Source organism: Malania oleifera, chromosome 9 (genome assembly GCF_029873635.1).
Source record: "Malania oleifera isolate guangnan ecotype guangnan chromosome 9, ASM2987363v1, whole genome shotgun sequence".
Classification (NCBI taxonomy): domain Eukaryota; kingdom Viridiplantae; phylum Streptophyta; class Magnoliopsida; order Santalales; family Ximeniaceae; genus Malania; species Malania oleifera.
In genome coordinates, this window is record NC_080425.1 from 22,855,659 (window position 1) to 22,882,285 (window position 26,627).

Consider the following 26,627-nt stretch of genomic DNA (forward strand, 5'->3'; position numbering starts at 1 on the left):
TTTGATAAATAAAAGTATCTTTAATTTTGAATGAGTTAAAAGTAATCAATTGAAATCAAACTTTTCTAAAATCACTCAATTTCATTGAAAATCCAAAGGTGTAGTTGCTTATTAAAATGTGACATAGTTAAGCAAGCCAACTAAATGTTTTTCTTAGAAACAGGCCTACATATTTCTCCATTCTCTTGCTATCCCTTGAATCCATGTGGGAAGCATTTTGAAAACAATAAAGATAAATTTGGGACAATCCCCATCTTAAAGTTGGGGACAACCTAATTTGTGGTTGGCTCAGTTGTAAGTCATTTTGTATGCTCGAATTAGGCCAGCTCTTAGTAAGGTCAAATTACGTTTGGTAAACTACAGTGGGCTTATCTAGCCTAGAAATAAAGATTGTTTGGACTCGACTCTTTAGCCCAAATTCCACAAACTAAATACAGTTTAGAGTTCAAGAAGATTGAACTACCGACACAGAAACTTAAGGCAGTGTTAGTCTGTCTCCGTCACCTTATACCTAACAAGACCCTAAAATTCTCTTGCATTTTCTTGATGAAAGGTCCCAAAAAACCAAACCATCCATGAATAACTTGCTACCTGGCTCAATAAAAGTTTGTTCATTTGCATAAATGACAAGCTTGAACAAGAAGTGTTCTACCAAGCCTTATTCAATGTACAACTCTACAATTTTCTGAATTTGGATAGCAATCCAAATGCATAGTATGATTGTACTAGACAATGTCATGCATACTCTGACCATCAAAATAAAGGCATCCTAAGCCTATGATTTGCGAATGCCTATTCCTAAAACAGATTAGTTACAATAGCTTAATTATATATATATATATATATATATATATATATATATATATATATACACTATAACAAGAAAAAACTATTCTCAAGTTTTCACCATGTAAATGTTATTCCTTTCTTAATACATTAAATAAAATAATAAACAAACAGAACATATCTATTACCTGCATCCCCAAAATTGTCACTATATTCCACCTTAAAGAAATAGTTATTTTGCAAACCAAATGAATTGTAAATGTTTCCTCGACTCCCAAATCCAACTAGAATTTCTTCAGCCCTGCTATATTTTGGTCCAACATAATGCACTCAAAAACAAGAAGCACAAAAAAAAAAATATCACTTCCAAGGGCTCAAACTGAAGAAATTAAAGAATTGAAGTCCCAAAGATGCAATAAACAACAATCGTATCGGTTTCAATTACAAAGCCAACTCCTTAAAAGCCCATACTATATACACTGACATATGCCAACTTATTTAGAAAAAAGGTTACACTTCAGTCTTTAAAACAACTAAGAAAAACTGGATATTTAACCAAATAATTTAAGCTTCGGCATTCAATTGAAACCAGTATATACGAATTGTTTTAACTCATCATCCAACCAAAAAATGTGGGGTGCTGGTTACTTGTCATCAACTGATGTCAACGAGGATAACAATGATGGTGATGTCTTTATACCAGTGCCAGCCAACTAGCTTATTACCAGAAGAATCCTCCAAAAAATACTCTCAAAGAGAACTAATCAAAATAAAATATACATAAAACTAATTGGTGCTTCCATTAAAGGGAAAATGCTCGTGTTGTTCCTTCTCGGAGCATCATGAAACAATGCAATTATAACCTATTGTATAGGTGGAGGAACAAAAGCAAATATACGGCGACAAAACAATACCCATTTTCTAACTCAAACGTGATTGTCGAGGGGAATACTACCTCCCATCCAGAAGCTCTGTAAAGCAGATCCAGATGAATTTAGATGGATAGAGAGTGATAAAAAGAGCATAATGAGAGCTCCTCATATTAAGGAGAAAAATGCTTGGACTCGTGCTATTTGAGACGCTTCACAAATCAACCGAAGGATAAAGAGTTGGCATGGAATTGCGTCCATTTCCATTAGAAGCTGCATTAGCATATAAAGGACTCTGTAGCTCACCTGAGTGCGAGCTCTTTCGGGACCTTAAATTCTTAGGGGATGCTGTGTAGGAATCACTTGAACCACTGCTTGTATTGTATAAAGATGATGTTGGTAACCCGTGGATTTTCGGAAGCCCTGTTGGATCAGTACCTAAACTGTAACCTTTCTCAACTGTTTCAGCTTCCAGTGGCAATTCATTCAATGTCTACAAGAACATAACAAAATTCAGAAAAATATCATAAGAAAACAGTCTGTCAACAGTTTAAGGTTGCAATATGGAGGCTGCAAAAGGAAACTTGGGACAGAAATAAAGCAGTTTGGGGCATATATGCTTAGTAACAAAAGAAGTCTCATAGCCTCAAGCATACGAGTGTTACCGATGTGAAAATAAATATACACAAAGCCCAATAAAATTTGCACATGAATAATGCATCTTGTATATTCCTTATAATGAAAAAAGAAAAAAGCAACCTACAGCTTACATATGCGCGCACGGGCAAAAAAAAAATATGCACAAAGATCCCAAGGCCAAATCAATGACGCACAGGACAATCATGCAAGTCATACATCTTCTAGATGGGGTGAAAAAAGTGACATGGATATTTTAAGCCAGCTGTGTGACTGGCTGTTATGAGCAAGCATGCCAACCCCCTTTTAGATGAGCAAATATTCATAGGGTCTGCATAGGTCCACAAAATGGGATTTGGATCATGTTCAGAATTAGATCCCATGGTCATAAATGAAAGCAGATCAAAATAATAAAAGTTAAGACTGCCTTTTGTTTTTCAAAACTTTGGTCAATATTGAAAACGTTGTTGGACTGCTTTGATTGCATCCTACCGAATTGAGATCCAAACTCCATTATCAAGCTTCCAATTCAACAGCGGAGATCCCCTTGTCTGTGGGACTCTGAATGTTCGTACATATAAGAAGCCTTGGCTCACTAGCTCATTATCACTTTCATACATGACAAACTGGTTAGTCCCACCACCAAATTAATAGAGGCTATTCTATTTATTTATAATTTGTATTATTCAGACTCTGATCTTTCCACCAGCAGAGAGGGGCGAAACACATGACCTTTGGGATAAAGCAATAGCTGTAAATGGCATATATGTATGCATGTATGTATGTATAATTCAACACTGGTATAAAAAAACCCAGAGAATGTCGGAGGAATGGAGGAAAAGCATGTTAATATCTAAATATAAATTATAAAAACAAATGCGATATTCAAAATTATAATAACTATCGCGGAATTAAGCTTGAGTCGTATGATGAAACTATAGAAAAGGGTAATTGAACCAGTAATAAGATTAAAAACAAGAGTTTTAGAAAATTAATTAGGTTTTATGCCTGGGGGATGGACAGCATAAGCTATTTATCTTTTAGGAACATTAATGGAAAATTTTAAGGAAAAGATGAGGGACTTGCGTATGATTTTTATTGACCCAGAGAAAGCCTATGATAGAGTACCTCGGGAAGTTAATTGTTTGATTTTAGAAAAGAAGAGAGTATGTGGTAAATATACTGAGGTTATTAAGGATATGTAATGATACAATAACGACTAGCATTAGGATTATAAATGGGTAGTCTAGAGAATTTCCAATCACAATAACCTTATGTTTGGAGAAACCTTGGTTTTGGAGTTGTATTGGGTTTGGATAAGATATAATATAAACTGTATTGAAATTTGTCCAAATCAACCTAAATCCAAATTCAAAATCCAAAATTCATGCTCCCAAACACTACCTAAGTGTACATCAAGGTTCTACTTTGAACCGTTATCTTTTTACTCAAGTAATTGATGAACTCACCAGAAATATCCAAAATGAGATCCCTTGGTGCATGTCATTTGTAGATGATATTGTCTTGATTAATGGAAGTAGGAGTGGAGTAAAATCCAAGTTACAACTATGAAAAACAACTTCAGAGTCTACAGGTTTTAAGATAAGTAGAAATAAGAATAAATATGTGAAATGCAATTTCAGTAATGTAAGGAGAAATATTGGAGGTAAGATTAAACTTAATAATCACGAAATTAATAGCACTAGTAGATTTATATACCTTAAATCTATTATGTAAGTGGAAGGAGAAATTGAAGAGGATGTAATAGACAAAGATAAAGCATTTTGCCTAAAATGGACTTCTTCAGGCATGCACTGTGATCATAGAATACCCATAAAATTAAAAAGCATGTTCTATAAGACAGCCATAAGACCAATCATGTTCTATGGATTAGAATGTTGGACAACTACGAAACATGTCCAAAAAGTACAAGTTGTTGAAATCCAAACATTAAGGTGGATGAGTGCCATAAAATTAAACGATAAATTAAGGAAACAACTTATTTGCAATAAACTAGGGATAGCGTTGGTAGAAGACAAGATAAGGGAGGGGCAGATTAAATGGTTTGGGCATTTGAAACACAAGCCAAGCACTACACTTGTGAGGAAGAGTGAGTTATTTATTGCACCTAATATTAAGAGGGACAGGGATAGACCTACAATAACTTGAAATGAGATAGTGAGGAAGGACTTAATAGTTCTTAAGTAATAGAGGAATATGCCCTCAATTGGGTGAATTTGTGAAAAGGATTCATGTAGCCACCCCCATTTAGTGGGACTTAAGGCTTTCTAGGAATGTTTGCTCATATGAAAAGCCGAGGTTCACTTCCTCATTAAGAACCCAACGTTCACTTGCTCATCAAATCAAAATAAGTTAAAATAGAAAGCACAAAGCAAAGCCAAATGAATCTCTATTGTTTGCTCATTTAAAAAGCCCAGGATCACTTGCTCGCATCCGCAAGCAACAATGCAAATTGCACATTCGACTTGCCGATTGAATAAATCAAAATCCCATATCCACAAGCAACAATGCAAGTTGTACATTTCGAAAAGAAAAGAAAGCAGCATGGATATTTTGGTCAATAGACTCCACCAATATGCTAGCAACGTGTGTGTGTGTGTGTGTGTGTGTCACCAAAGTATGCATTAAACAAGAATGAGGTCAAACAAAAAGCATTAAGCAAAGACAATAGAACCTGCGAAATTTGATTAGAATTAAGAATACTCAGAATTCCTATATCCTCCACCAGACATAGATGTAGGGAATCAGGAACCTACCCGAACAGCCTGTTGAAGAACTTTAAGTTTTTCAATGATGCGTTTTCTCTTCATAGCCACCTCCTCTGGTTCCTGCAACATCTCCTCAAACAGGTTGTCTCTGTTTTGAATCACAAAACAGATACATAGGATCACAATCCACACAAGAAAATGTTTTGAGAAACATGTCTGGTTGAAAACAGTAGCTCAACAGTCAAACATATGCACAAAAAGAGAATGCAAAATGCCAAACTTAAACTAAAATGAGTAAGCATTAGATATTACACTTTCTTTACCTGTAAAGCTTTTTAATGAAGACATTGTGTAGCTCACGTTTCGTGTGGTTTACCTAGAAATTAAGAAAGCCTATCAATATTTATGGAAAACCTTGAACAAGAAGGAAGTTGAGGACAGAACAGCAATAATAAAGAAATAGCACCAACATATCTCATACCATCAAGATACACGCTAATGAATGAGTGAATACAAGGCAGGTCAAAATCAAAATGGTTTTTCCAGGTTCAGCTTTCCACTTTTTTCCTAATTTGTGTGAGCACAAATGCGCAAGTCCCAACACATGCAGGTTACAATTAATAAATCTAGTATCTCAAAGCTGTTAGGTAGGTTCAATTTAAATCTTATTGACCAGCAGTTTCAAGCCTCTTGCATCATAAACCCACCCAACAGGCTGCACATGTCCCTGTATCTAAATAGGTAATTAATTGATCATTCGTTAGACATTACTTCTTGTGCAATGTTTAAAGCTTCAAATCTGGTGTGTGACTAATAAAATATAACAATATTCATTTTCATACTGGAACCAAAAGTTACTATTTAAACACTAATGCTGGCTCCAACAGTACTTTATTTAAAAAAGGAAAAATAAAAAGCAAAACAAACAATCTAAATAAAAAGTAGAACACAAGTCCAAAGACAAAAACAATTACCAGAAAGTGCATAATTGCTTTAGGTACAGAGTCCTCAATATTCTTCCTAACAATGTCATAATATGACCTCAACAGAAGCTTCGTGACTGCAATTTCAATGGTCTCCTGCTCCGAATGGGTTTCTGTGGACCTCAAGACGGTTGGTGGCTTAAATATGTGCAAACAAAAGAATGTCACTACAACATAAGCAAAATGGGTGGATACAGAGCTGTAGTCTACACTGAAGACTTTACGCACATACCTCCCTCAAATGGATCATAGCAAAGGCATGCTCAGTAGTGTGAACAGTTTCCCCATATGGCTTGCTTGTTGAGCTCTCTTTAATGGAGCTACGGTTATCTGTCCCACCAAAAATGGATGAAATTCCCCAACTTGAACTGGTTATGCTTCCTAATTAACCATCAACTGTAGCCAAATTAGAATATTTAATATTTCTAATGCTGCTCGTCAGGCTAAAAGAAAGGTGCTGTCAAGAGACTTGCGCCAAAAAACAATTTGTTATAGGGTGTGCTTGGGAGTGTGGAACTATGGATTTCAAGGATTAGATTTGGATTTGTATGGATTCCAACAAAACTCAAAACAATTTTACATTGCATTTTTATCCGAATCCCACAAATTAAGATCCAAGGTCCAAACTCCAAGCTCCCAAAATGGAAACTTTGGTATTTAACTGCATTTAACATCATGTTCCAAAAATGGTCTGCATTCCCCAAAAAAAAGGCAAATTCAACCTCAATTAGAACTATATTTGACATATACAGAATAGTGTTCTTCAGGCCGCACATTACCAGAAGAATTAACTTTTTCAGCATCTGCCACAGGTCGAATACCCTATGAGTTCCACACATGGACAAAGAGAAAGAGTAGGCAGTCAGATGGATTAAATTGTGATAAATGACTGCAAATTTTCAGTCTATATTTGCTTGATGAGGGAAAAAGGGTAAAATTTGAAAATATATGAAGTGGCCACCTGCTCAGCAACAATGCCATTTACTTGTCTGGCAAGAATAGCTCGAGATTTAAGAGTTCTTTCAGATGCTAATGCCTTATCAGCATCTACACCATCCTAATTGGCATGTTAAGGAGGAAAAAAAGGAGATTAATAAACCAACTATAGCAATATAGATAGAAACCACACTGGATTACAACATGCAGCAACAGAGACTGTATATACCTTCTGCCTAGCAAGGGGTACCGGCAGTCTGGATGACTTGATCTGCTGCAGTGCAACCTCCACAGCTTTGCTCCCACCAATAAAATTTGGGTGAGAAGTATTTATGTAGTCCATCTACAAAATGGAATTACGTAAATAGCCGAAAATCAATGTTGAGAATCAACATAATTTGAAACCAACAAGTAAATCTGCCACAACAAAAATACAATTGATTGGAAGACTAAGGAAAGCAAGGGAATATACTCTGGAATGCAAGGCAATATCATAACCTCACAGCAAAATCATGGCGGCCGTGCCAATAAAACCACTAATGGTAGCAAACACAAGAAAAAAATAAAAATAAAAAACAACTTACGAGAAACATTGATGGGAAATGAAAAGATAAAAATGTCTTCATCACAAATTTAGATGATGCAAATTTAGCACCCAAAAAAAAGAAAGTATTGCAGGACAAAGAACAGAATTCTACTAGCAGATTTAACTTGAGAAACCATGAGTTTGACATGAATGGAGCACATGATCTGCATTTCTTGAAAATTCTTGTATTGCATTAGCTTGTAGATCTTAACTTTAACCCAAGGCTCATTGAAATTAAAACCTAACCACCACAAGAACATAGTAATGTCTTGTTAATATTTAAGCTTCATAATATTAATATGGCAACAAAAATATGTCAACAAATCCATATACAAATAAATACATCGATAAACTCTATGCACTATGGACCTAGAATGCTTCAGAAACTACTGCTCTCAACCCCTGACTATAACTGCTCACTCACTCAACAATCTTGTATGATTAAGACCAGTCATGGTATACAACATATATTTGGCTGGCCGGAGCTAGGCCTGACCGAAGTCCAGTAATAAGTCAGACCTGAAGCTTAATATTTCAAACATAGAAAAAAATAAATATAAAATATCAACCCAATAAGAAAATAATTTAGTAATTATACTAACAAGAACAAAATCAACCATCAAAGGTTAAAATTGCATTCATGTAATTGAGAATTGACGAATGTTGATCAAGTTTAATCAAATACACATCCCAAAAATTTTTTCCATAGACAAGCTTTGTCTTCCTATGCAAGCCCCGTCAAGAAGCTTTTGAAGAAATTTTGAAAATCTTCAATCTTTGAATCACATTTTTTATGATTTGTCAACCATTTCATTACTTCGATAGACTCTGATGACTATTTTTGAACCCAAAAAAAAAATCATTATAAAAAAGAAAAAAAGAACATAATAAACTGGGACAATAAATCCTCAGCAAGTAAAAAAAAAGAAACCAAAAAAAAAAAAACCATGAAAAAATAGGAAAAAGCCTAACCGAGATAACTAAGGGGATGTTTGACAAAATTAAGCATTAAGCACTTTGTACTGAATGCAGTTCTGAATCTTTGAACCAAGTTCTGAATATAATTAGAACCAGTCTTTGAATCTGGATGTTGAATTATTTTGGTTGTTTGATAACTAACTTTTGAATATGTGTATTTTTTTTTTATTTTAACCATAATAGCTTTCAAGGGAAAAACTGTTCGTTAAAAATAACAAGCATGTTCAAAAATCATAGTTTTTTATTATAGCAAAAATATTGTCTTAACTATAAGACATAAAAATATCATTATGTTAAAACATTCTTTAATACAAATGCTATGAAAACTAAAAATATTATATATTTAATAATAAATAAATAGATATAAAATAACAAGAGTCACAAATTAACAATAAATAAGAACATAACATCTACCATAATAAATAATATTTTCCTTTAATACAAATGCTACATACATGCATACATTCTTTTTTTTTTCAAAATGAAACAAAAAAAAAATGCTTATGATATATGTATATATATATATATCCATTTGGATCTCTTCAATACAAGATAGAAATCCCACAGAGATGGTAAGAAGGATTTCACTGAATGGAGCTCAAATTTACACCTCCAAGTCAGATGTCCTGCGATTTTCTGGTAGACACTATCAGCATCAACAAATAACTTTGGACCCAGCATCAGCTGCTAGCATCCGAGTTCGATATGTATTTCACAGCAAGTTCCTAGCCATCGCTGATCTCACCAGTAGAGTGATCGAGGAGTTGTGCAACTGTGCATGAGGACTTTGTGTTGTCTGGCTGTGCATGTTCTTCTGCATGGAGAAGAACACAAGGAAGAGTAGTTTGTGCTTTGTTTTAGGAGCAAATGGGTCAAAATAGGATAAATGCCAACGCCAAATCAGCAAAGTGCCCAATGCTAGTTCGTTCAAAGGGAAATCAGCACCTGTTCAAAGCCCAAAAAACCAAGTAAGTGCAAACAATCTTCTCCTAAATAATACCTTTTTCAACCTCATGCCATCATAATAATAGAGTACTGCAAATTTGCTAATTCTCTGTCCTTTTTTTGCATTACATTTGCAGCCATAAGAACATACTTCTTTGCCTGCCGGGTGGAACAACCACAAACCAATTCTTTTCCAACAGCTTTCGAGCCTCTAAATCCTTCTCATTAGATTCTCCCACATGGGAACCCGGGTTGGGAAAAATATCAGCCTCAGTTTGCTTATTCATCCGTCTTCCTGACTCTTCCTGACCTGTTCCATCGTCCACAAACCAAGAAGCACCCTCTAAACTATCCAACGGACATTAAGGCACATAAGAAATATTACCCAATAACTCAGAGGAAATAAGGAATTTGATACATACCCACATCAATCACAAACTTCATCTTAAAGTAGACCTCCATCACCAAAAAACCACTATCCAACACATTGCCATGATCAGATGCATTGCCCCGTTTCTTCAATTTCTTAATAGAATTTTCCTCACCAATCTTCTTTACTGAATCAAATTTTGACAGCTCAACCTATTCGAATGCTGCTCACAATAAAAATTGACATCAATCTCTTTTCAACAACTTACCTGCCTCCAATGTCTTAAATTTCAATTTCAAATAAAATTTCAAAGCTCCAAAAGTACAGAAATTACTATTTCAAATTTGAAAAAATGGGGTAAATTATTAGAAAACCTAGGAATGGTTTAATGAAACTTTATAAATGGTTAGTAGACATAAAATATAAGTTTTAAGACTAATATATTATAAATTAAATACGTCTATGTTGTATAATATATGTCTTAAACATATTTGTAACATAATTTGTAATAAACATGTTCGGTTAATATAAATGAAATTCATAAATTAACTAAATATTATCTATTATACTAAGACTAATATATTATAAATTAAATACGTCTATGTTGTATAATATATGTCTTAAACATATTTGTAATATAATTTGTAATAAACATGTTCGGTTAATATAAATAAAATTCATAAATTAACTAAATATTATCTATTATAAAAATTAGACATGAATGGTTAAATAAAATGTTGTTAATTTTAATTTTTCAAATAATTTCAAAAGCCCTTGTACTAATTTTTCTTTCTATAAAAATAGGATAAATGATGAGAGAAATTTCACTTTGCATCCAAATCGCACATTTGAAATTCCAAGGAAATTTCATTCTACAGCTGAAATCTCAATAAGTTTCGCTAAAATTTCAAGATTTCGATAAATCTTGGATAATTCTTTGAATTTTCAACGTAAATTATGTAGGTTGAAAATCAACTGCCGTTTCATTTTCAAGGGCTATGGAAAGTGGAAATTTTGACAGAAATTTCAACAATTTCGTGGACGTTCATGGCCGTGCCCGCTTCTGAACTCTCATCAGCAGAGGCACTCCTTTCCATGCCCTTCTGCTGCAGTGTCAAACGAGAATAAATATTTGACATTGCTGTTTTCCCCCACCCAGAGTTTCGCTGCCCCATCTGACCCCACCTTTTCATTATTAAAACCCTTGCTAGCTTGACAACATCCCTGATCAACATCCATAATAGCCTCTGTCTCCCTTGCCTTTCTCAAACTTCTGCACAATCTGAACCGTCAATCTCTCTTCCCCCTTCATCCAGAACACTTGCCAAAAGTTACATGATCATTCAAAATATTATCTCCTGCCAGATAAGGCCTTCGACAAGCCTCAAGCCTTCTCCTTCTTCACATGCACGCTGAGCCTGATGCCAAAACTCCTACACCCATTCCCTTCAAACACCTTTGCCCATAAGCCATTACTGAATCCAACCCAAGGGATATTGCCCAAGTCTCTTTCTACTTTCCCTGTTACAATTCCTCTTCTGAAGTCCCCTTCCTCTTCTTTATCAAAAAAATAGAAAGTCCCCTTCCTCTTTGGCGAAGCATCATCTACCTTGGAATGGTCCTTTAGCTTTAAATCCCTAACATTGACCTCAGAATAAGCTTTGAATGGGTTTTGAATGGATCGCACTACTAATAACATTTGCAAGCTGAGCCTTAATCATGGCCTTACCCACACCCTCAAAAGGATCGAAATCTGTAGTACTAAAAATTTGGCCCAGGTGCAGAGTGATTAAATAATTTCACGCCCAACGCATTCCAAGCCTGCACCAATCTTGGGCTCTTGTACACCATCTTCATCACAGAAATCCCAGCTGCCTGAGACTTGCATGCCCTCACCACCATTCCACCACACAGCAACCATGACCCTCCACATTTGTTGCACTGGAGCACATCCTCGTGGACAGTTGGCTGTGGCTACCTAAAAGCTCCTCCTTTCAGTTCCACAAACCAAGACAACGATTTTGTAGGTGAAGATTTATTCTAGAAACACAGCGCCCGTCTAGCACCATGCATCTTCTCCATCCCATCCCAACCCCCAAGAATGAAAATAGCATACCCCTCACCCAACAATCATAACCACGACTCCAAAAAACTTGCCATATCAATTTGCCTTTATCGCAACCCTGAACTGGACCCTGCCAAACTTCCTATAACAAATAAAGTGGTTCAATCTCAAGAAAGGCAGAGGCAAACAATTCCATATCCAACGTGCCACAAAAAAAGTAATCTAATCCATCAATTCCTAAACTTAAATTTTTCTTCCAAACAGACAACCTGCCTCCCCAACTCTTCAAAATTTCCTTTTGATCTGGACAAGAAGATTCTCCTTGTCCAGCACATGTTAGACATGGTACATACTCCTAACTGGTGTGTCCTGCTAAATATATTGGGGCTATCCATAGTGGATAGATTCCATTTGCTTACAAATACTAAGCACGTTAAAATGTTAAATACAACAGATGTGTCTCAGAAGCAAACTAATGTAGAGTACAAACTGTTTCAGAAATAAATGAATAAAAGCTTGTTAAAATGTTAAATACAACAGATATGTGCAGAATGATTGCCATGAAAACTAGGCAACTTAAAAGTTCATTCATAGAAACCGAAAAAGAGTCCTGATTTTGTCATATTACTACAGTAAATTGATGAGCAAAGAGGCTTTGTTGTGTCATATTGTCACGGTGAATTTATGAGCACTGAAATAATTGAGGATTCTAAGAAATAAAGAGGAAGGTCAAAAATACGTAACTAGAATTAAGAATAAAATTAAATTTCCATGCAATAAATAAAGAGATGCATTATACAAACTAAAGCACAATAATTCATAGTAGTGTTCTCTTGCCTAAGAGCCTAAGACACCAACTACTAATTGAAGGCTTAACCCATTCTTGCAACACTTTAATTTTTTATATGCAAGTCCAAGGATTAATATTCATATCTACAGCCTAAAATCTTGCAAAGTCAACCACCCAAGGCCCATCATAATTTTTTTTTTCTTTCAAGCATTAAATAAAATAGTTGTGTTTTCACCAGCTAAGCAATAATCGTGTTGCCATGACACTGAACAAAAATAAAAGGGAAAATAAGTTTTCAACTGATTCACATTTTCTGCATTCAAATTTCAAAAACAACAAAATATATATATGTATATTCTGATTAAGAGGGTCTGTTGATTCAACCCCAAGACAAAACCCAGGTTTCATCGTCACATGAAAAATCAAACAACATTTCATCAATGGAAGCACAAAAAATATTTAATCAACTGACTGAAAATATCTTGATTATGGATTACCTCCATTTCAATAATGTGCCCAATCATCGTTTCTGATGGTTCAAGGCCTTCTCGCAAAAAATTTCCTGTGACTTCGTCCATGCGCTTTCTCAAAACAGGAAACCGTTGCAGTTCGCTTACCATGCAGCGATGGCTTATCTGCAGTGAAAATTACTTGTGTTCCAGACATATGAATAAAGGTACTTTATGATCAGAAAGAAGCCCAGAAAGAGTTCTCCAAACCTTTATTAATTCATCATATATGAACCTAGCACATTGAAGGCTTGGATCTAACAAACGAGCTATTTGTCTTCGAATAAGAACTTCAAATGGCACCTAATTATTTTGAAATTTCAAAAAAAAAGAAAGATCTTTAAATAAAGAAATGACTATATATATTTTCAAATTTGAAAACAATGCAAAAACAGAAAGTAAAGTATGAACTTAAAAAACTTAAAATAAAAGATAACCTACTTCAGGTACAAATAATGCAGATTTAGGACCAGTTGCGTTCTGAATGGCAGTTCGGATGTCTTCATCAGTTAAGTCTTCACATGGATCCACTTCCTATGCAAGAGAGTCAATCTTATCAGACTTCAGACAAAAATGGGACATAGTCACAATAAGTTAGGCCTAGTACCGATAGACGATAAGATAGGGAGAGGCCACATAGATGCTGTGTGCCTTTGAAGCACAAACAAAGTAGTACACTAATGAGGAGTGAGCTAGTTATTGTTACTGGTATTAGAAGGGGTAGTGGTAGACGTAAAAAAACATGGTGTGAGATAGTGAGGAAGGCTTTAATAGCTCTTCAGCTAGCTGAGGAAAATTCCCTCAATCGTGTTACTTGGAGGAAAAGGATTTATATAGCTGACCCCACTTAGTGAGATTTAAGGCTGCTTGTTTGTCTTGTTGTAGACATAAATGGGACAAGCTGCACAAACGTGACGAGAAGAAAATCAAGCATCCAAGAAAGCAAGTGCTTTAAGAATGGGAGTAACAAAAGCCTAGAAAACAGCATCAAACATTGATATTTTAGTTGTTCATGCAATGCACTGCATCAGAGGAAGGAAAAAAGAAAAAGAAAAAACACCATTATCCAACTTCTAATGCTGAACTAAAATGTCAACACAAACAACATTTCCTGAGGAATTTAGTCTAACAATAGGAATACGCACCTCCAAGCTCTTCACAAAGATTGATTGAAAAATATAGTGAATTCTTGCTCCACCAGAAAGCTCAGATGTTGACATTTCTTCATTTTTCCCCTCTAACATTGAAGAAAATGCTGTTTCCAACATAGATTTATAAATTATTATATCAGCAACAAAACTCCAGCACAAATACAAAATATGGCCTCAAAAGAGAACTATGAAGACTATATAGACAGCAAATTTTATTTTATTTTTTTACCTTCAGAGAACTTCGAAAGAATGTTCAGAAGAAGAGTTCCTTGAGCCGGCTATTGTTTACAAAATTAGAAAAACAAAACAAGGGCAATCAGAACAAACGAAATAATTATATTAAAAAAATAAAAAATAAACAGCATGTAATCAAAAATACTTAATAGGCAGCACAATGAAGTGCAACTAAAGAGAAGTTGCCAACTTTATAAATGAAAAGAAACCTATTCAGTAACCTCAATGCACACAACATTTCATGTAAAAGGAGTGGGACAACTGTTTTGTAGGGCCCATACAAAGCCACAAAAAATGCTATTAACCTTTGGATTTAAAGTTCATCTCATGCCTGAATAATATTGAATTTAGACCACGTCAGATGTCAGATGGGGTAGATCGACTCAGTCAAACATAAGAGTAATTTCAAGCATTTAAAAAAAAAAAACATACACGTAAAATTTTGATTGCAGTGATGGGGGCCTACCCACAGCTGAAATTTGATTACCAAACTAGAGATAAGTTTTCAATCCATCAGCAATGATCATTTTCAATAATGTCACATGGGCCTCAAACCAATGATATATGTAGGAACATTGTGCAATGGGTGTTCATTTACACACGCACACACACAGAAGCGCTTGGTTGTCAGTGCCTAGTGTTTTTTTTTTTTTTTGATAGAAAAAGAAGATTTCATTAATAGGAAGCGAATTTACATGAGGAAGAATGGAATATCTCCGAAGAAAGGCCTGGAACAATCCAGTAAAAAACAACTAATAAATTCCAAAAAATAAAAATCAACATGCCAATAAGTTCCTCCAATCTCTATGTAACTCGTGGAAACTAATTCCTCTGAAAATTCCAAAGCACTGCACCAGAGTGAGGCCAAATACTGAATTTTGTCCCAAACCAAAGCCCATTTAATTTCTTCCCATTGAATATCCTTGCATTATGCTCCAATCGTAACCCTCATAAAACTGCAAGTATTCCACACTTCCATAAAAATTTCTTATCCTTCCACCTACCAAAGCCTATGAAAGAAATAGCTAACAATTAACCAACCAAAGAAAGGTGTACCCAGCTCTCTCCAAAACTACCAAAAAGCATATTCCAAATCCTCCAAGAAAATTCACAGTGCAAAAGTAGATGAGAAGCCATTTCAAAATTTTTTTAACAGAGTACACATACATCGGGAGAAGGGGAGAGAGCTTTCAAGGTCACCTAATTTGCAGCAAGTTACTAGTATTAATGTTTTTGAGCACAACCAACCAAGTGAAAGCCTCAGGGCACATTTGGTTTCATTGTAAAAAACTACGAGAATGAAAACCAGAAACGAAAAACTGGAGAAAAAAAAAAACCAGAAACAGAAACTAAAAACTATAACCTATTTGGTTAATATTTGTAAAATTAAAACAAATTAATATTTTATTTCAAAAAATGCTCATTTTCTTCATTAAATCAAATAGTATTTTTAAAAACATAATTGAATAATAAAAGTGCCAAATAATACAAATTAAAAATACTACAATAAAAATTACAATGACAAGCTTATTGTACATGATGATTAAAAAATAGTAAAATATTTTTGTAATTGACTTTTTATTTTTATTTTTTTTAAATTTATGTGTATTTTTATTTTAATTATATTTAAATTCATATGATCATTTCATTTTTTATTTTAATTCAAATTTATAAAATGAATGATTTTATAAATAAATAATAAAAAAAACTATTTCTAGATAACTAATTTTTTTGGCAACAACAATTTTATGGTTTTCAATTTTTTCGCAAAAAGCTGAAACCATCAATAGGAACATAAAATTGACAACATAAACAAACGTACTTTTAAAAACAGAAAACATCAACAATAAAGAAGCCCTTAATTTTTAAGAAGCCTCGGCCTTCTAGATGAAAAGATAGAGTGGGAAAGACAAATTGGAGTGCATCAAGAATTCAAAAAAAGTGGTAAGCAAACAGTTTCAAACATGATATTTAGATATTTTGTTATATATTTTTATTTAATAAACAAATTGATAAAGTATTATCATATTAATTTATTATAGTAAAAAATCTTATAAGTTTAAATCCAAAGGTTTGAAGTTATCATAGGAATTTATATTTTATTTACTCCTATAAAACTACAACAATACAATACAAAATTTTATTTACGCCTATAAAACTACAACAAAACAATACAAAAATAATATGACATTTTCCATTAGAAACATCAATAGGTTTATTTAATCTTTTCAAAAACCCAAAGTGGTAACAATCTTCTTGTATAATTAAGATTTTTTTACGAATAAAATAAAATGCCAAAGAAGTTTCAAGCATTAAAAATGCAAATCTAAAATTATAGATTTGCTTACAAAATGTCATATGCATGTTGGAGAAGCATGCAAAGAATCTTGATATTATGGTTACGACATCAACACCAAAAACCACTCTATAGCAGTGTTGATGTTAGATAGTCTTGTAAAAACTATAATATGCTAATTATAAAACATATTACTAAAATCATATTTGTTGGCCTTACAAGGCTTAAAACCTTGTTATCTTATTTTGATGCTAACAAACAAGTGAAATTTAATATATTTGTGTGAGTAATGATATTTCAGGGCTCATATATGAGAAAGCAAAGGTCAAAGTGCTCAAGAGGATCAACTGAAGCTTAAAAGAGTCCAAGCATGGATTTAAAGATGATATATTAAATCTTGAAGAATATGAAGACATGAATGAGTTGTTGAAAGCGAAGGAATACTAAAAGATCCAAAGGAAGGCAAAGTGATAAAGTTCAAAGAATATGAAAGTTTGAAGAAAAGATGGAAGCTTGAAGAAACAAAACATGAAGACTTAAGAATAAGAAAAGTTTTAGAAGTTTTCATGTAAGTACTTTAAATGTTAAAATATCGTTTGCAATATTTTGAAGCTCTTAGGTTAACTTCTTAGACCTAAATACATTTTAAAATATCTGTAAAATAATTTTATAAAGTCAAAAATTATTTTAAAAAGGTTAGAATCATTTTTGGAATAAAAAGCACCAAAAAGGGTTTTTCTGTTTGCTGTCAGTTTTTATACAGCCATATTCAGGTGTATTTTTCACTATCAAAACTTCATTATTTTAAAAAATGATGAACACAAAAGTTGTAGGATTTTCTCTTAGTTTTCATTTGACACCAAGAACACCTAATTTGGAGTTATACAGAAAAAGTTATGGCTAAAACACTGAAGCGGGGTCACTGCTGTCAGTCAGCTGAACACTGTTCACGGGAGGGACTTCAGATGACTGAACAAGTGACTTCAGTCGACTGAAGAATAAGTTCAGCTGACTGAAGCATTTCCAGAACAAGCAGAAAGTTGCAGCAGTGAGTTCAGTCGATTGAACTTGTGACTTCAGTCAACTGAACTTGTGACATCAGTCAACTGAACCCTACTTCAGATGACTGACCCTGTATCCAGCTCTATTTTAAAGGGGTTTAAGGAACTTCAGTTGACTGACCACGACACTTCAGTCAACTGAACTCTGTTCAACGGGAAAATTTTTTAAATTCTAATGTTTTAAAATATAGCCGTTTGAGCTCCAAACTTTCTAAAATTTTGAGAAACACTTAAAAGAAACTTTTGCAACATGGAAACAAGTTTGAAAGCCGATAAATACATGGTTTTGCAAATCAAAACATATCCAAGAATTGAAAAATCTGCTTGTAAAGCTGAAAGTATTCTTGTTCTTCAAAAGCTCTCTTGCTCACTCATTGAAAAATTCTTTTGCTGAGAATTCTGAAGTGCCAATCCTTCCTCCTTTGGATTCCTACTATTAATTCTTATCTAAGAAGGATATTGGTGAATTCTACACTTGAGCTTCATTGTATTTCATATTGGTATTTTACATTCAAAGTACATAGTGCTGAAATTGTACTAATTTGCTTTTTGAGAGAGTCTACTTGTATGCAAATCTTATCTTGTGTTTCTTATAGTTCTTTGACGTTCCAAGGGTTGTTTGGATCGTTGGCTAAGCAAGGGGATATTGCTTAGAGAGGCAGGCTCTAGCCTATGTAAGGAGTGACCGAACGAGGTGATATCGTTTGGAGAAGGCGGGCTCTAGCCTTAACCAAGGAGTGTTGTAATCGGTATTGTTCCACCCGTCAACGGAACTAAACTAGTGAATCCTTTGGTGGTTTGCCAAAGGCGAGGATGTAAGTTGGGTATAAGCCGAACCTCGTAAAAATCTCCGTCTCATTCTCTCTTTCCCTTACTCTTTATTTTCAGCATATTTAAATTGTGTGGATGGTTTAAATTTGAAAATCATATAAACTACATATATTTGGAAATCAAATAAACTTAAGGTTTAATTTTGATTTGGGTTGCGGAAACCGAAAGGGAGTACGTTGGTTACACCATATCTTGCGGAAACCTTACGGGAGTACGTTACTTGGTTAACATCTCAAAGATAAATTTACCAACAGTTTATTTGAGTTCTAAATATTTGGAAAGAGTGATTTAATTCATCTATACAGGGCTTTACATCAGCAAGTATAAATTTTCATTCATTATAGGGCTTGGTTCAAATTTGGCAAATATAAACAAACAACCATCTTGAATTGTTATATTACCAAAGTGTTGAATACTTTATATCTTGGTATGGTTGTTTGTTGTTTGACTTATACTTGGAAAATAAATTGATTATTTGGCTTGAAAATATTGTTTAATTGATTGGTTGTTTAATTAAGTTGTCGTGTGATTGGTGAAATTAAACCAACAAGTTAAAGAATTGGTTAAGTGTTTAAAGAAGTTAAGGATTCTTAAAAGAAGTTAAAAGAAAGTTTTAAAAGCCAATTCACCCCCCCTCTTGGGAAGCTATTCCTAATTTCAATATTTATAAAATTAAAACCATTTAAATATTAAACATTTGTTTATCTAATTTTTAAAAATATATATATTTTATTGTAAAATAAAATTTTAAAATTTTTCTCCTCCAATTAATATTGGCATGGGATTATTTTATTTACTAATAAATTTACACCGCTCCCAAATTAAAATTTTAAAAGAAAATTTTAATATAGCATAGAAGAAGATTTTAAATGTCCTTATCAAAAATATAGAGCTATTATTGAACTATTATGTAACTAGTATAAACAAATAGAGTGCACTATAAGAAAAGAGACCATATTTTAATTTTTTTTCTTTTACAATTAATGTCGATGTTAGATATTTTATTTGCTAAAAAAATCACCTTGTTCCCAAATTAAAATTTTAAAGGAAAAATTTTATACAGCATAAATAAACATTTTGATGTCCTTTCTTTAAGTAATAGAAGATATATTAAGAAAGAGAGAATAAATGATCAGCATGAGGATTTGAAATCATCAAAAAGAAAACAGAAAAACAAGAGTAAAAAACAAAATGAAATTAAAGAACCAAGAAAACTCCTCTTTAAGATCTCCACATCATAATTCACCAAACCCTTCAAATTAGCTAATTAACTCTGACCCTTCTTCACCTTAGATTTACCACCATCAAGACAAACTTCATTTCCTCCACAATGAGACAATTGGAGGCCCAAACTATCCAATAAAGTCAAAACTTGAAGGTCTTTCCCAGAAACCTCTTGAACTAGGGTGGACACCATGCCATCACAACCTTTTGCTCTTCAACTGAACTATTGTATTTAAAAATAGTAATTCCCTACAATACATCCAATGGAGGCGGCGGCACATAAAATAAGTCCCCCCACCCCCTCCTCCACCTCCACCTCTTTATATCCTTGCAAATGTTATCCCTATTAACTCTAGAATAAACTCCTTAACCAGAATCCTTGCCCTTAGCAACTTCAATTAATCATTAATGCTTCATGCAACAAAGGCTTCACTACTTGCACCTTTCCCACACCTAAGAACCTGCTAAAACTCTAGCCTCTAACACACTCTTCGAACAACCTCCAGCAACATCAATTCTTCCTGAAACCACCTGACTCTCCAATAGTGGAAGCAATTATCACAAATCTTTTTTTGACACATTCACCATCAATGCCAGGGATGAAAAAATCTGACTGACACACTAAATTCTTTTCCAAATCAAAGCCAACCACCACCTTTCAACTGTTAACAAGAAAGAAAAACCTCTTACCTCTCCATCCATGCCCTAATTCCAAAAACCTTCCTACCCTCACCACACGAATCGCCATCCAATAGTTCACCTAACCCACCCAAAAGCTTCAAAAACCCTTATCCAACCTTCCAATAAGTGACGAAAAGCCATCCAATAGTTCATGCAACCCACCTATTGTGATGCCGATTTTGCACAAGAACAAAGAAAGTGATAACCTCCCCCCCTTTATCCAATCTCACATCGAAGGATTTCCTTTTGATCCGGACTTAACAAAACCCCAAGAAGAACTAATGCCACCATTGGGAACAGTGAGAGTGAGATAAGAAGAAAAGAAAGCTTCTCAAGAGAGAGAGAACTCATCTAAAACTATTGAACTATTATGTAATCCTTATCAACATTAGCAAAAAAAGGGTAAAAAATAGAGCAACTAGTGAACTATTATGTAATAATATAACTAAATATGGTGGGCTATTCGGTATCCTAATATATGTTAATATATATACGCACACATATATATATATGTGCTAGTTGTCTAAAAGATAATATCTTGCTGTAATTATAATTATTCAATCTTGTATTTATAATATGTTTACTATTTATCACATTACTCTTAAAATTAAAATTTTAAATAAAAAAGTTATGCTACAAATATGAAAATATAATATGTGACAGTCATTATTAGTTAGTATGAACTAGTATGTAAAAATATAGTAGCCCTGTAAATAGATGTGTAAATACAATGTGTTTTAAAATACATGTATAAGCTCTAATAGGTTGGTACTTGATAGCCATGCGTAAAGAATTTTAATATTTTGAAGAATGATGTATTTTTTTTGCAAAACATTTAACATTTTGGTTACGTTTGATTTGTAGAATGTCTATTACTAGGAGTAGATTAGTTTTAGTATGTTAGTTACAATTAGTTATAAAGCATGTGGGTCGCATGTAAAATTTTCAAATATATGAGAATTAATTTTAGCTAAAATGACGTTTTACTAATTTATTTTGATCAAAAAAGACGAAGCATATTAATAGAAAAAAGTGTGGACAAAACAGGAGAGTAAGGAATCCCCCTGAAATTAACAGAAAAACTAAATTAAAATAAAATAAAAAATTTTAAATTAATATAAGACAGCAAAACAATCACATTGCACATCTTCAAAACACATTCCCTGAAAACAACCAACAACAACAGCCCATAAAGAAGCCAAACATTGAATCCTATCCCAAACCAAAGCCTAAGAAGTTTTCTTACCCTTAAAAATGTGAACTTTCCTTTTCATCCAATTATCCCACAACACAGCACCCAGCCCACATCTCCATAGGGCTCACCTGTTTTGCTCTTTCAGAAACCCAAAAACCAAATCGCCAGCATATCCTCCACCAACTCAAGACAAACCCAGCTTTCCCCAATAAAACCAAAAAGTTTGTTCCATATCCTCCAAGAGAAGAACAATGCATAAACGAATGAAAGGCCCTCAGAACTATCAATGTAACAAGCATACATATCAGAGATGAGGCCGTAGAAGGCCTCCTACTCTGCAACAAATTATTAGTGTTGACTCTATTAAGAACAACCAACCAAATAAAAGGTCTTAATTTTAGGGAAATTTGTCCTTCCAAATACAATAATAAAAAGAAAATGACATGTTCTCCCAGATCAAAAACTAGAATTGCAAGAAAATTCTCCCAAAGAATCGAGTACCCACTTCCTCACATCCTCCTTACCGGAAGTATAACCACCCTCCAACAAAGTCAACAATGAATTCAAAGATCTACAAAAACGGAAATCCAACAAAAAATTCTCCCTGCTGGAGAGCAAAACAGAAGAAACAGCCCCATTATGTAATGTGAAAAGACAGTACAAAAAAGGAAAGCACACAAAAAGAACCAAAACCCTGATCCAAGGGTCACCCAAAAAACAAGAGTGATGCCCATTATACACCCCAAATTTGGTATTAGGAATAAAAAGTGGATAAAGATGAGATGCACATCCCAAAGGACCCTCAAAAGAAGATCCAAAATCCACATTAGTATTCCACCCATTTTCTTGTAGGCTAGATTTACTTTTCATTATTTTATGCCAAAGTGATTTCTCCCCTAAAGAAGACCTCCATAACCATTTATACGTCAAGGCAATGCTTTTAGACACTAATTTCCAAAGACCCAACTCCTCTTTCTTTTTTGACCTATACACCACCTCCCAACTAACCATGATCCTTCTTCTCCCCAAGCCTAGACCAAAGAAAGTTACCCATGATTTTCTCAATAGTTTTAAGATAATAAAAATTCAATAAGAAAAGAAATAATTACGAACGAACGAGGACAAGACATTGAAAGATGAATAAGTGGTATAACATTGAAAGATAAATTAAGGAATGAACATATTCGTAGTAAGTTAGGTATAACTCCTATAGAAGATAAAATAAGGGAGGGACGACTCACATGGTATGAACACTTGCAACGTAGGTCTTACAATGCACCTATGAGGACGAGTGACTTAATTACTGTGGGGGGTAGTAGAAGGGGTAGGGGTAGACCTAAAATAACTTGGGAGGAGATAGTAAGTAAGGATTTAATATCCTTGAATCTATCAAAAGAAATGGTCAATGATCACATAAATTGGCGGAAAAGGATTCATATAGCCAACCCCACTTAGTAACACTAAGGCTTGGTTTTGTTGTTGTTGTTGTTGTTGAACGAGGACAAGACATGATTCTCTCAATAGTTATAGTTACCAAACATGAATTTTAAAAATGGGCAAAAAATAACGCAGTACATTAGAAAGACAAAACTAAATAAGAGTGACATGAGCACTAAAGAAAAAAAAGCACCCATCCAGACACTTAAGGGGCATTTGCTTGCACTTAATAGCCTCTAAATACAGGTTTTATTCTTAATGGATCAAAATTAAGAGAACTATTATAGTTTAATTAACCTATGAATGTCCACTTAGTAGCCTTCTAACTGAACCACCAAATCCCATAATGCAGATTCAGGCAGCATGTAATTTGGGGGCAGATTTGGCAATTTAGCCCTTAAAAACACAAATCACTCTATCCTGCCATCTGTCAGATTCTCTCTAGAGCCACCACCATCCTAGTTGTCTTCTTCATCATAGTGGTGATTTCAGTGTAGGTCAGCAACCTCCACCATGCAACCTCCTTGTAGATCCTTCAATCAATCTCTCAACTATCCTCACTTGGTATCTGTCCTTCAAATCTCACAAATCTAGGCATTTGCTTTTAAAGTTCAAACCTCTCAAATCACTTGGCTGCCATCATTTGATAGGCAAGTTCAAATTCTTTATCCACAACTTTTTGATAAAAAAAAAGAAAAGGTTGTAGATTAATGGACGCCAGATGTGTTAATTCATAAAATTTTAATCATTTAATTATATAAACATGATTTTATAAATTTTTTTTGTTGACATTTCGAGATTATATTAGGCGCAACAGTAAGGTTGTCGCCGTGTGACCTGGAGGTCACGGGTTCAAGGCGTGGAAACAGCCTCTTGCAAAAATGCAAGGAAAGGCTGCATACTATAGACCCATTGTGGTCCGCCCCTTCCCCAGACCCCACATACACAGGTGCTTTGTGCACCGGACTGCCCTTTTTTTAGAATGCCCAATATATATTAACATATGCCAAAAATGTCTTGAGGTATGCAGTTTCAGAGGAATACTCTAGAAATCTGTGATTACTTATGTTAATTTGGGAACTTTGAGTTCGAGTTCCGAGTTTGAGTTTGAGTTCGTGTTAGTTTTGGGTGCATAATGTTGTTATCCTTACTAGAGTCCCGCTATTCTAGTCAAGGAATAGAGTAAGGGAGTACCGATGCCTTGTATGATTGCACATAACTTCAGCTGCATTCAATTGAGCGTGGGCTTCTCTTGATAGAAGCCCAAGTGGATACCTTCATAGACTTAAAGGCAAACTAAGGGACTTCCTCTTCCCGCCATTCCTGATCAAGGGTAAGGGAAGACTTAAATAAGTTCGAGTTTGAGTTCTGAGTTTGAGTTCCGGACTAGAGATCCTGCATTCCGGTTTGACTCTCCTATGAGAGTAAAGGACTATAATATCGAAGGAAGTACCCTGAGGAATCCTGCTTAACAATCGAGGGACGAGAGCCTTTGCTCTACTTCACCACCTGGTTGTTATGGAGCAAGCCGGAGTCAATTTCTGGTATAAGAGTATTTCGCTACTAGAATCCTTCTTTAACTCAACACACTTTCTTTTTCCTTTAGTGAAGTGCCTTTGTTTCTTCTTCTTTTTTGTTTAGAAAAAATCAGTGAAATGTTTTGCTACAGCCTACAGTTGACCATTTTGTTTTTTCTCAATCCTAGTAATAGTGTTTTGTACAAGGATGAGGAGTACAGTACAGGGTAGGAGATGGGCTATCTCACATTGTGCAGCTCAGGCCTAATGTGGGCCTCCAATGAAAAGGAAAAATATTTTTTCAACTAATATTGATATATTTTATATTTGAGAGACATAATCTTTAACAAATAGTTTTGCTCTTCACTGTTTAAAAGGCTTAAACAGAAAAAACACATTCAGAGGTTAGTTACCAAACTACTAAAACAATTTGGAATTTAGATTTACAGACTACTCCAGATATATTCAGAACCCAGTTCATGGATTCAGAATTGCATTCTATAATCAGCACTAAATGCTTAATTTTATCACACCTTCTTAGCCACCTTCTCTATCACCAGAGTCCAAAAACCCACAAACCTAGGATTACCACCCAAAAGGAACCTCTCGAGTACAAAGGTCAATCTAGCACACCCACTAAAGAAGCCAACTCAAAAGATTTATCATATCTCAAATTAAGAATTGCTAAAACATTTTCCCTAAATTTACTTTTAACCCTGAAAAACACTCAAGAATGTGTAACATGGTTAAATAAGCCTCTCTATGATCCCCTAAGAAGAAGGTCGTACAATCGGCAAACTAAAGACAAGACATCATGACCTTTCAAACAAATCCTATATCAATCTCACTATCTATCAATCTACTCAACCAGTCAACTATCAAGACAAACAAAAACAGGATGAACAGATCTCCCTGTCTAATACCCCTCGAAGACATAAATCACTATTTACACTCCCCATTAATATCAATGCAAAAGAAAGCAATAGAGGAACAACCCCTCACCCATGTCCTCCACCTATACCCAAAACCTTTCCTCTCGAAAAACCCTATCAGGAACATCCATGTCTCAACCATAAGCCTTTTAAAATCCAATTGAGGTGTTTCGCAGCCTCGCTTCCACTTTTGATACCGTTGCATTGTCTTAGGGTATCTGTGACTTACATCATTTTTGCAAGTCTATGGAAATCAGAATTAGCGATTTCAGGTCATCGGAAACCTGGGAAACAAAGTTGAACTTTGGCTCTATTTTTGTATGAAACACAACTCCCCTCCTCTTACTCCTCTGCACATCCTCCAAAACCTCATCAGCTACTAAAATAGCATACACACTCTGCTTACCCCCTCCCCCCAAAAAAAGCACACTCTGAGCCTAAGAAATCCTATTTCCTATATTAAACTCTATCTATTCGAAAGACCTTCACAATAATCTTGTAACACTGATAAGCTGGTAGCCAAACTAATATGCCAAAAATCAGCAAAAAGAAAGATATACTCTTCTTAAGCACTAGAGAGATGAAAGTCAAATTAATGCTCTTTCTCTCCATTAAAGAAGAACTCCTCCAAAATCTTCATTAATTCCACCTTAACACATCCCAACAATCCAGAAAAATAAAAGTCATTAAAACCAATTGGACCTGGAGCCTTATTCCTATCCATCTTAAACACTACCTACCTAACCTCACTTCCTCATAAGTTCTCTCCAATCAACACTACTGACCTAAAGATATGGAATTCCACTCCAAACCCTCAATCATTGGCTTTCATCCTCCTTTGAAAAATTTTGAAAAATAAAAAGATACGCAACACACTTGCTATCAC

The 26,627-nt window shown here is 34.4% G+C and overlaps 2 protein-coding genes across 2 annotated transcripts in view; both read right to left on the reverse strand.

Moving 5' to 3' along the window:
• Positions 1 to 1,177: 1,177 nt before the first annotated feature.
• Positions 1,178 to 26,627, reverse strand: part of LOC131164450 (dynamin-related protein 3A) — a 51,461-nt gene continuing 26,011 nt past the window's right edge. The window contains exons 8-20 of the mRNA XM_058121638.1: positions 14,563 to 14,611; positions 14,328 to 14,437; positions 13,624 to 13,716; positions 13,393 to 13,485; positions 13,171 to 13,308; positions 7,169 to 7,282; positions 6,965 to 7,060; positions 6,783 to 6,825; positions 6,236 to 6,384; positions 5,995 to 6,141; positions 5,344 to 5,396; positions 5,069 to 5,168; positions 1,178 to 2,148 (exon numbers count right to left, since the gene is read on the reverse strand). Of these exons, the coding sequence (XP_057977621.1) occupies positions 1,870 to 2,148; positions 5,069 to 5,168; positions 5,344 to 5,396; positions 5,995 to 6,141; positions 6,236 to 6,384; positions 6,783 to 6,825; positions 6,965 to 7,060; positions 7,169 to 7,282; positions 13,171 to 13,308; positions 13,393 to 13,485; positions 13,624 to 13,716; positions 14,328 to 14,437; positions 14,563 to 14,611 (1,464 nt within the window). The 3' untranslated portion in view covers positions 1,178 to 1,869. The remainder of the gene's footprint in view (positions 2,149 to 5,068; positions 5,169 to 5,343; positions 5,397 to 5,994; positions 6,142 to 6,235; positions 6,385 to 6,782; positions 6,826 to 6,964; positions 7,061 to 7,168; positions 7,283 to 13,170; positions 13,309 to 13,392; positions 13,486 to 13,623; positions 13,717 to 14,327; positions 14,438 to 14,562; positions 14,612 to 26,627) is intronic.
• LOC131164451 (uncharacterized) lies at positions 9,135 to 10,087 on the reverse strand. Its single transcript, XM_058121639.1, has 2 exons — positions 9,600 to 10,087; positions 9,135 to 9,448 (listed from the first exon to the last, which is right to left on the reverse strand). The coding sequence occupies exons 1-2, from the start codon at positions 9,733 to 9,735 to the stop codon at positions 9,216 to 9,218; spliced, it is 369 nt and encodes a 122-aa protein (XP_057977622.1). The 5' UTR covers positions 9,736 to 10,087; the 3' UTR covers positions 9,135 to 9,215.

Bases quoted from the DNA above. Each gene is read 5' to 3' on its own strand.
- LOC131164451 (XM_058121639.1), bottom strand. From the start codon at position 9,735: ATGAATAAGCAAACTGAGGCTGATATTTTTCCCAACCCGGGTTCCCAT. The intron at 9,449-9,599 runs GTATGTTCTTAT...GGCTTTGAACAG, and splicing joins TCCACCCGGCAGGCAAAGAA to GTGCTGATTTCCCTTTGAAC.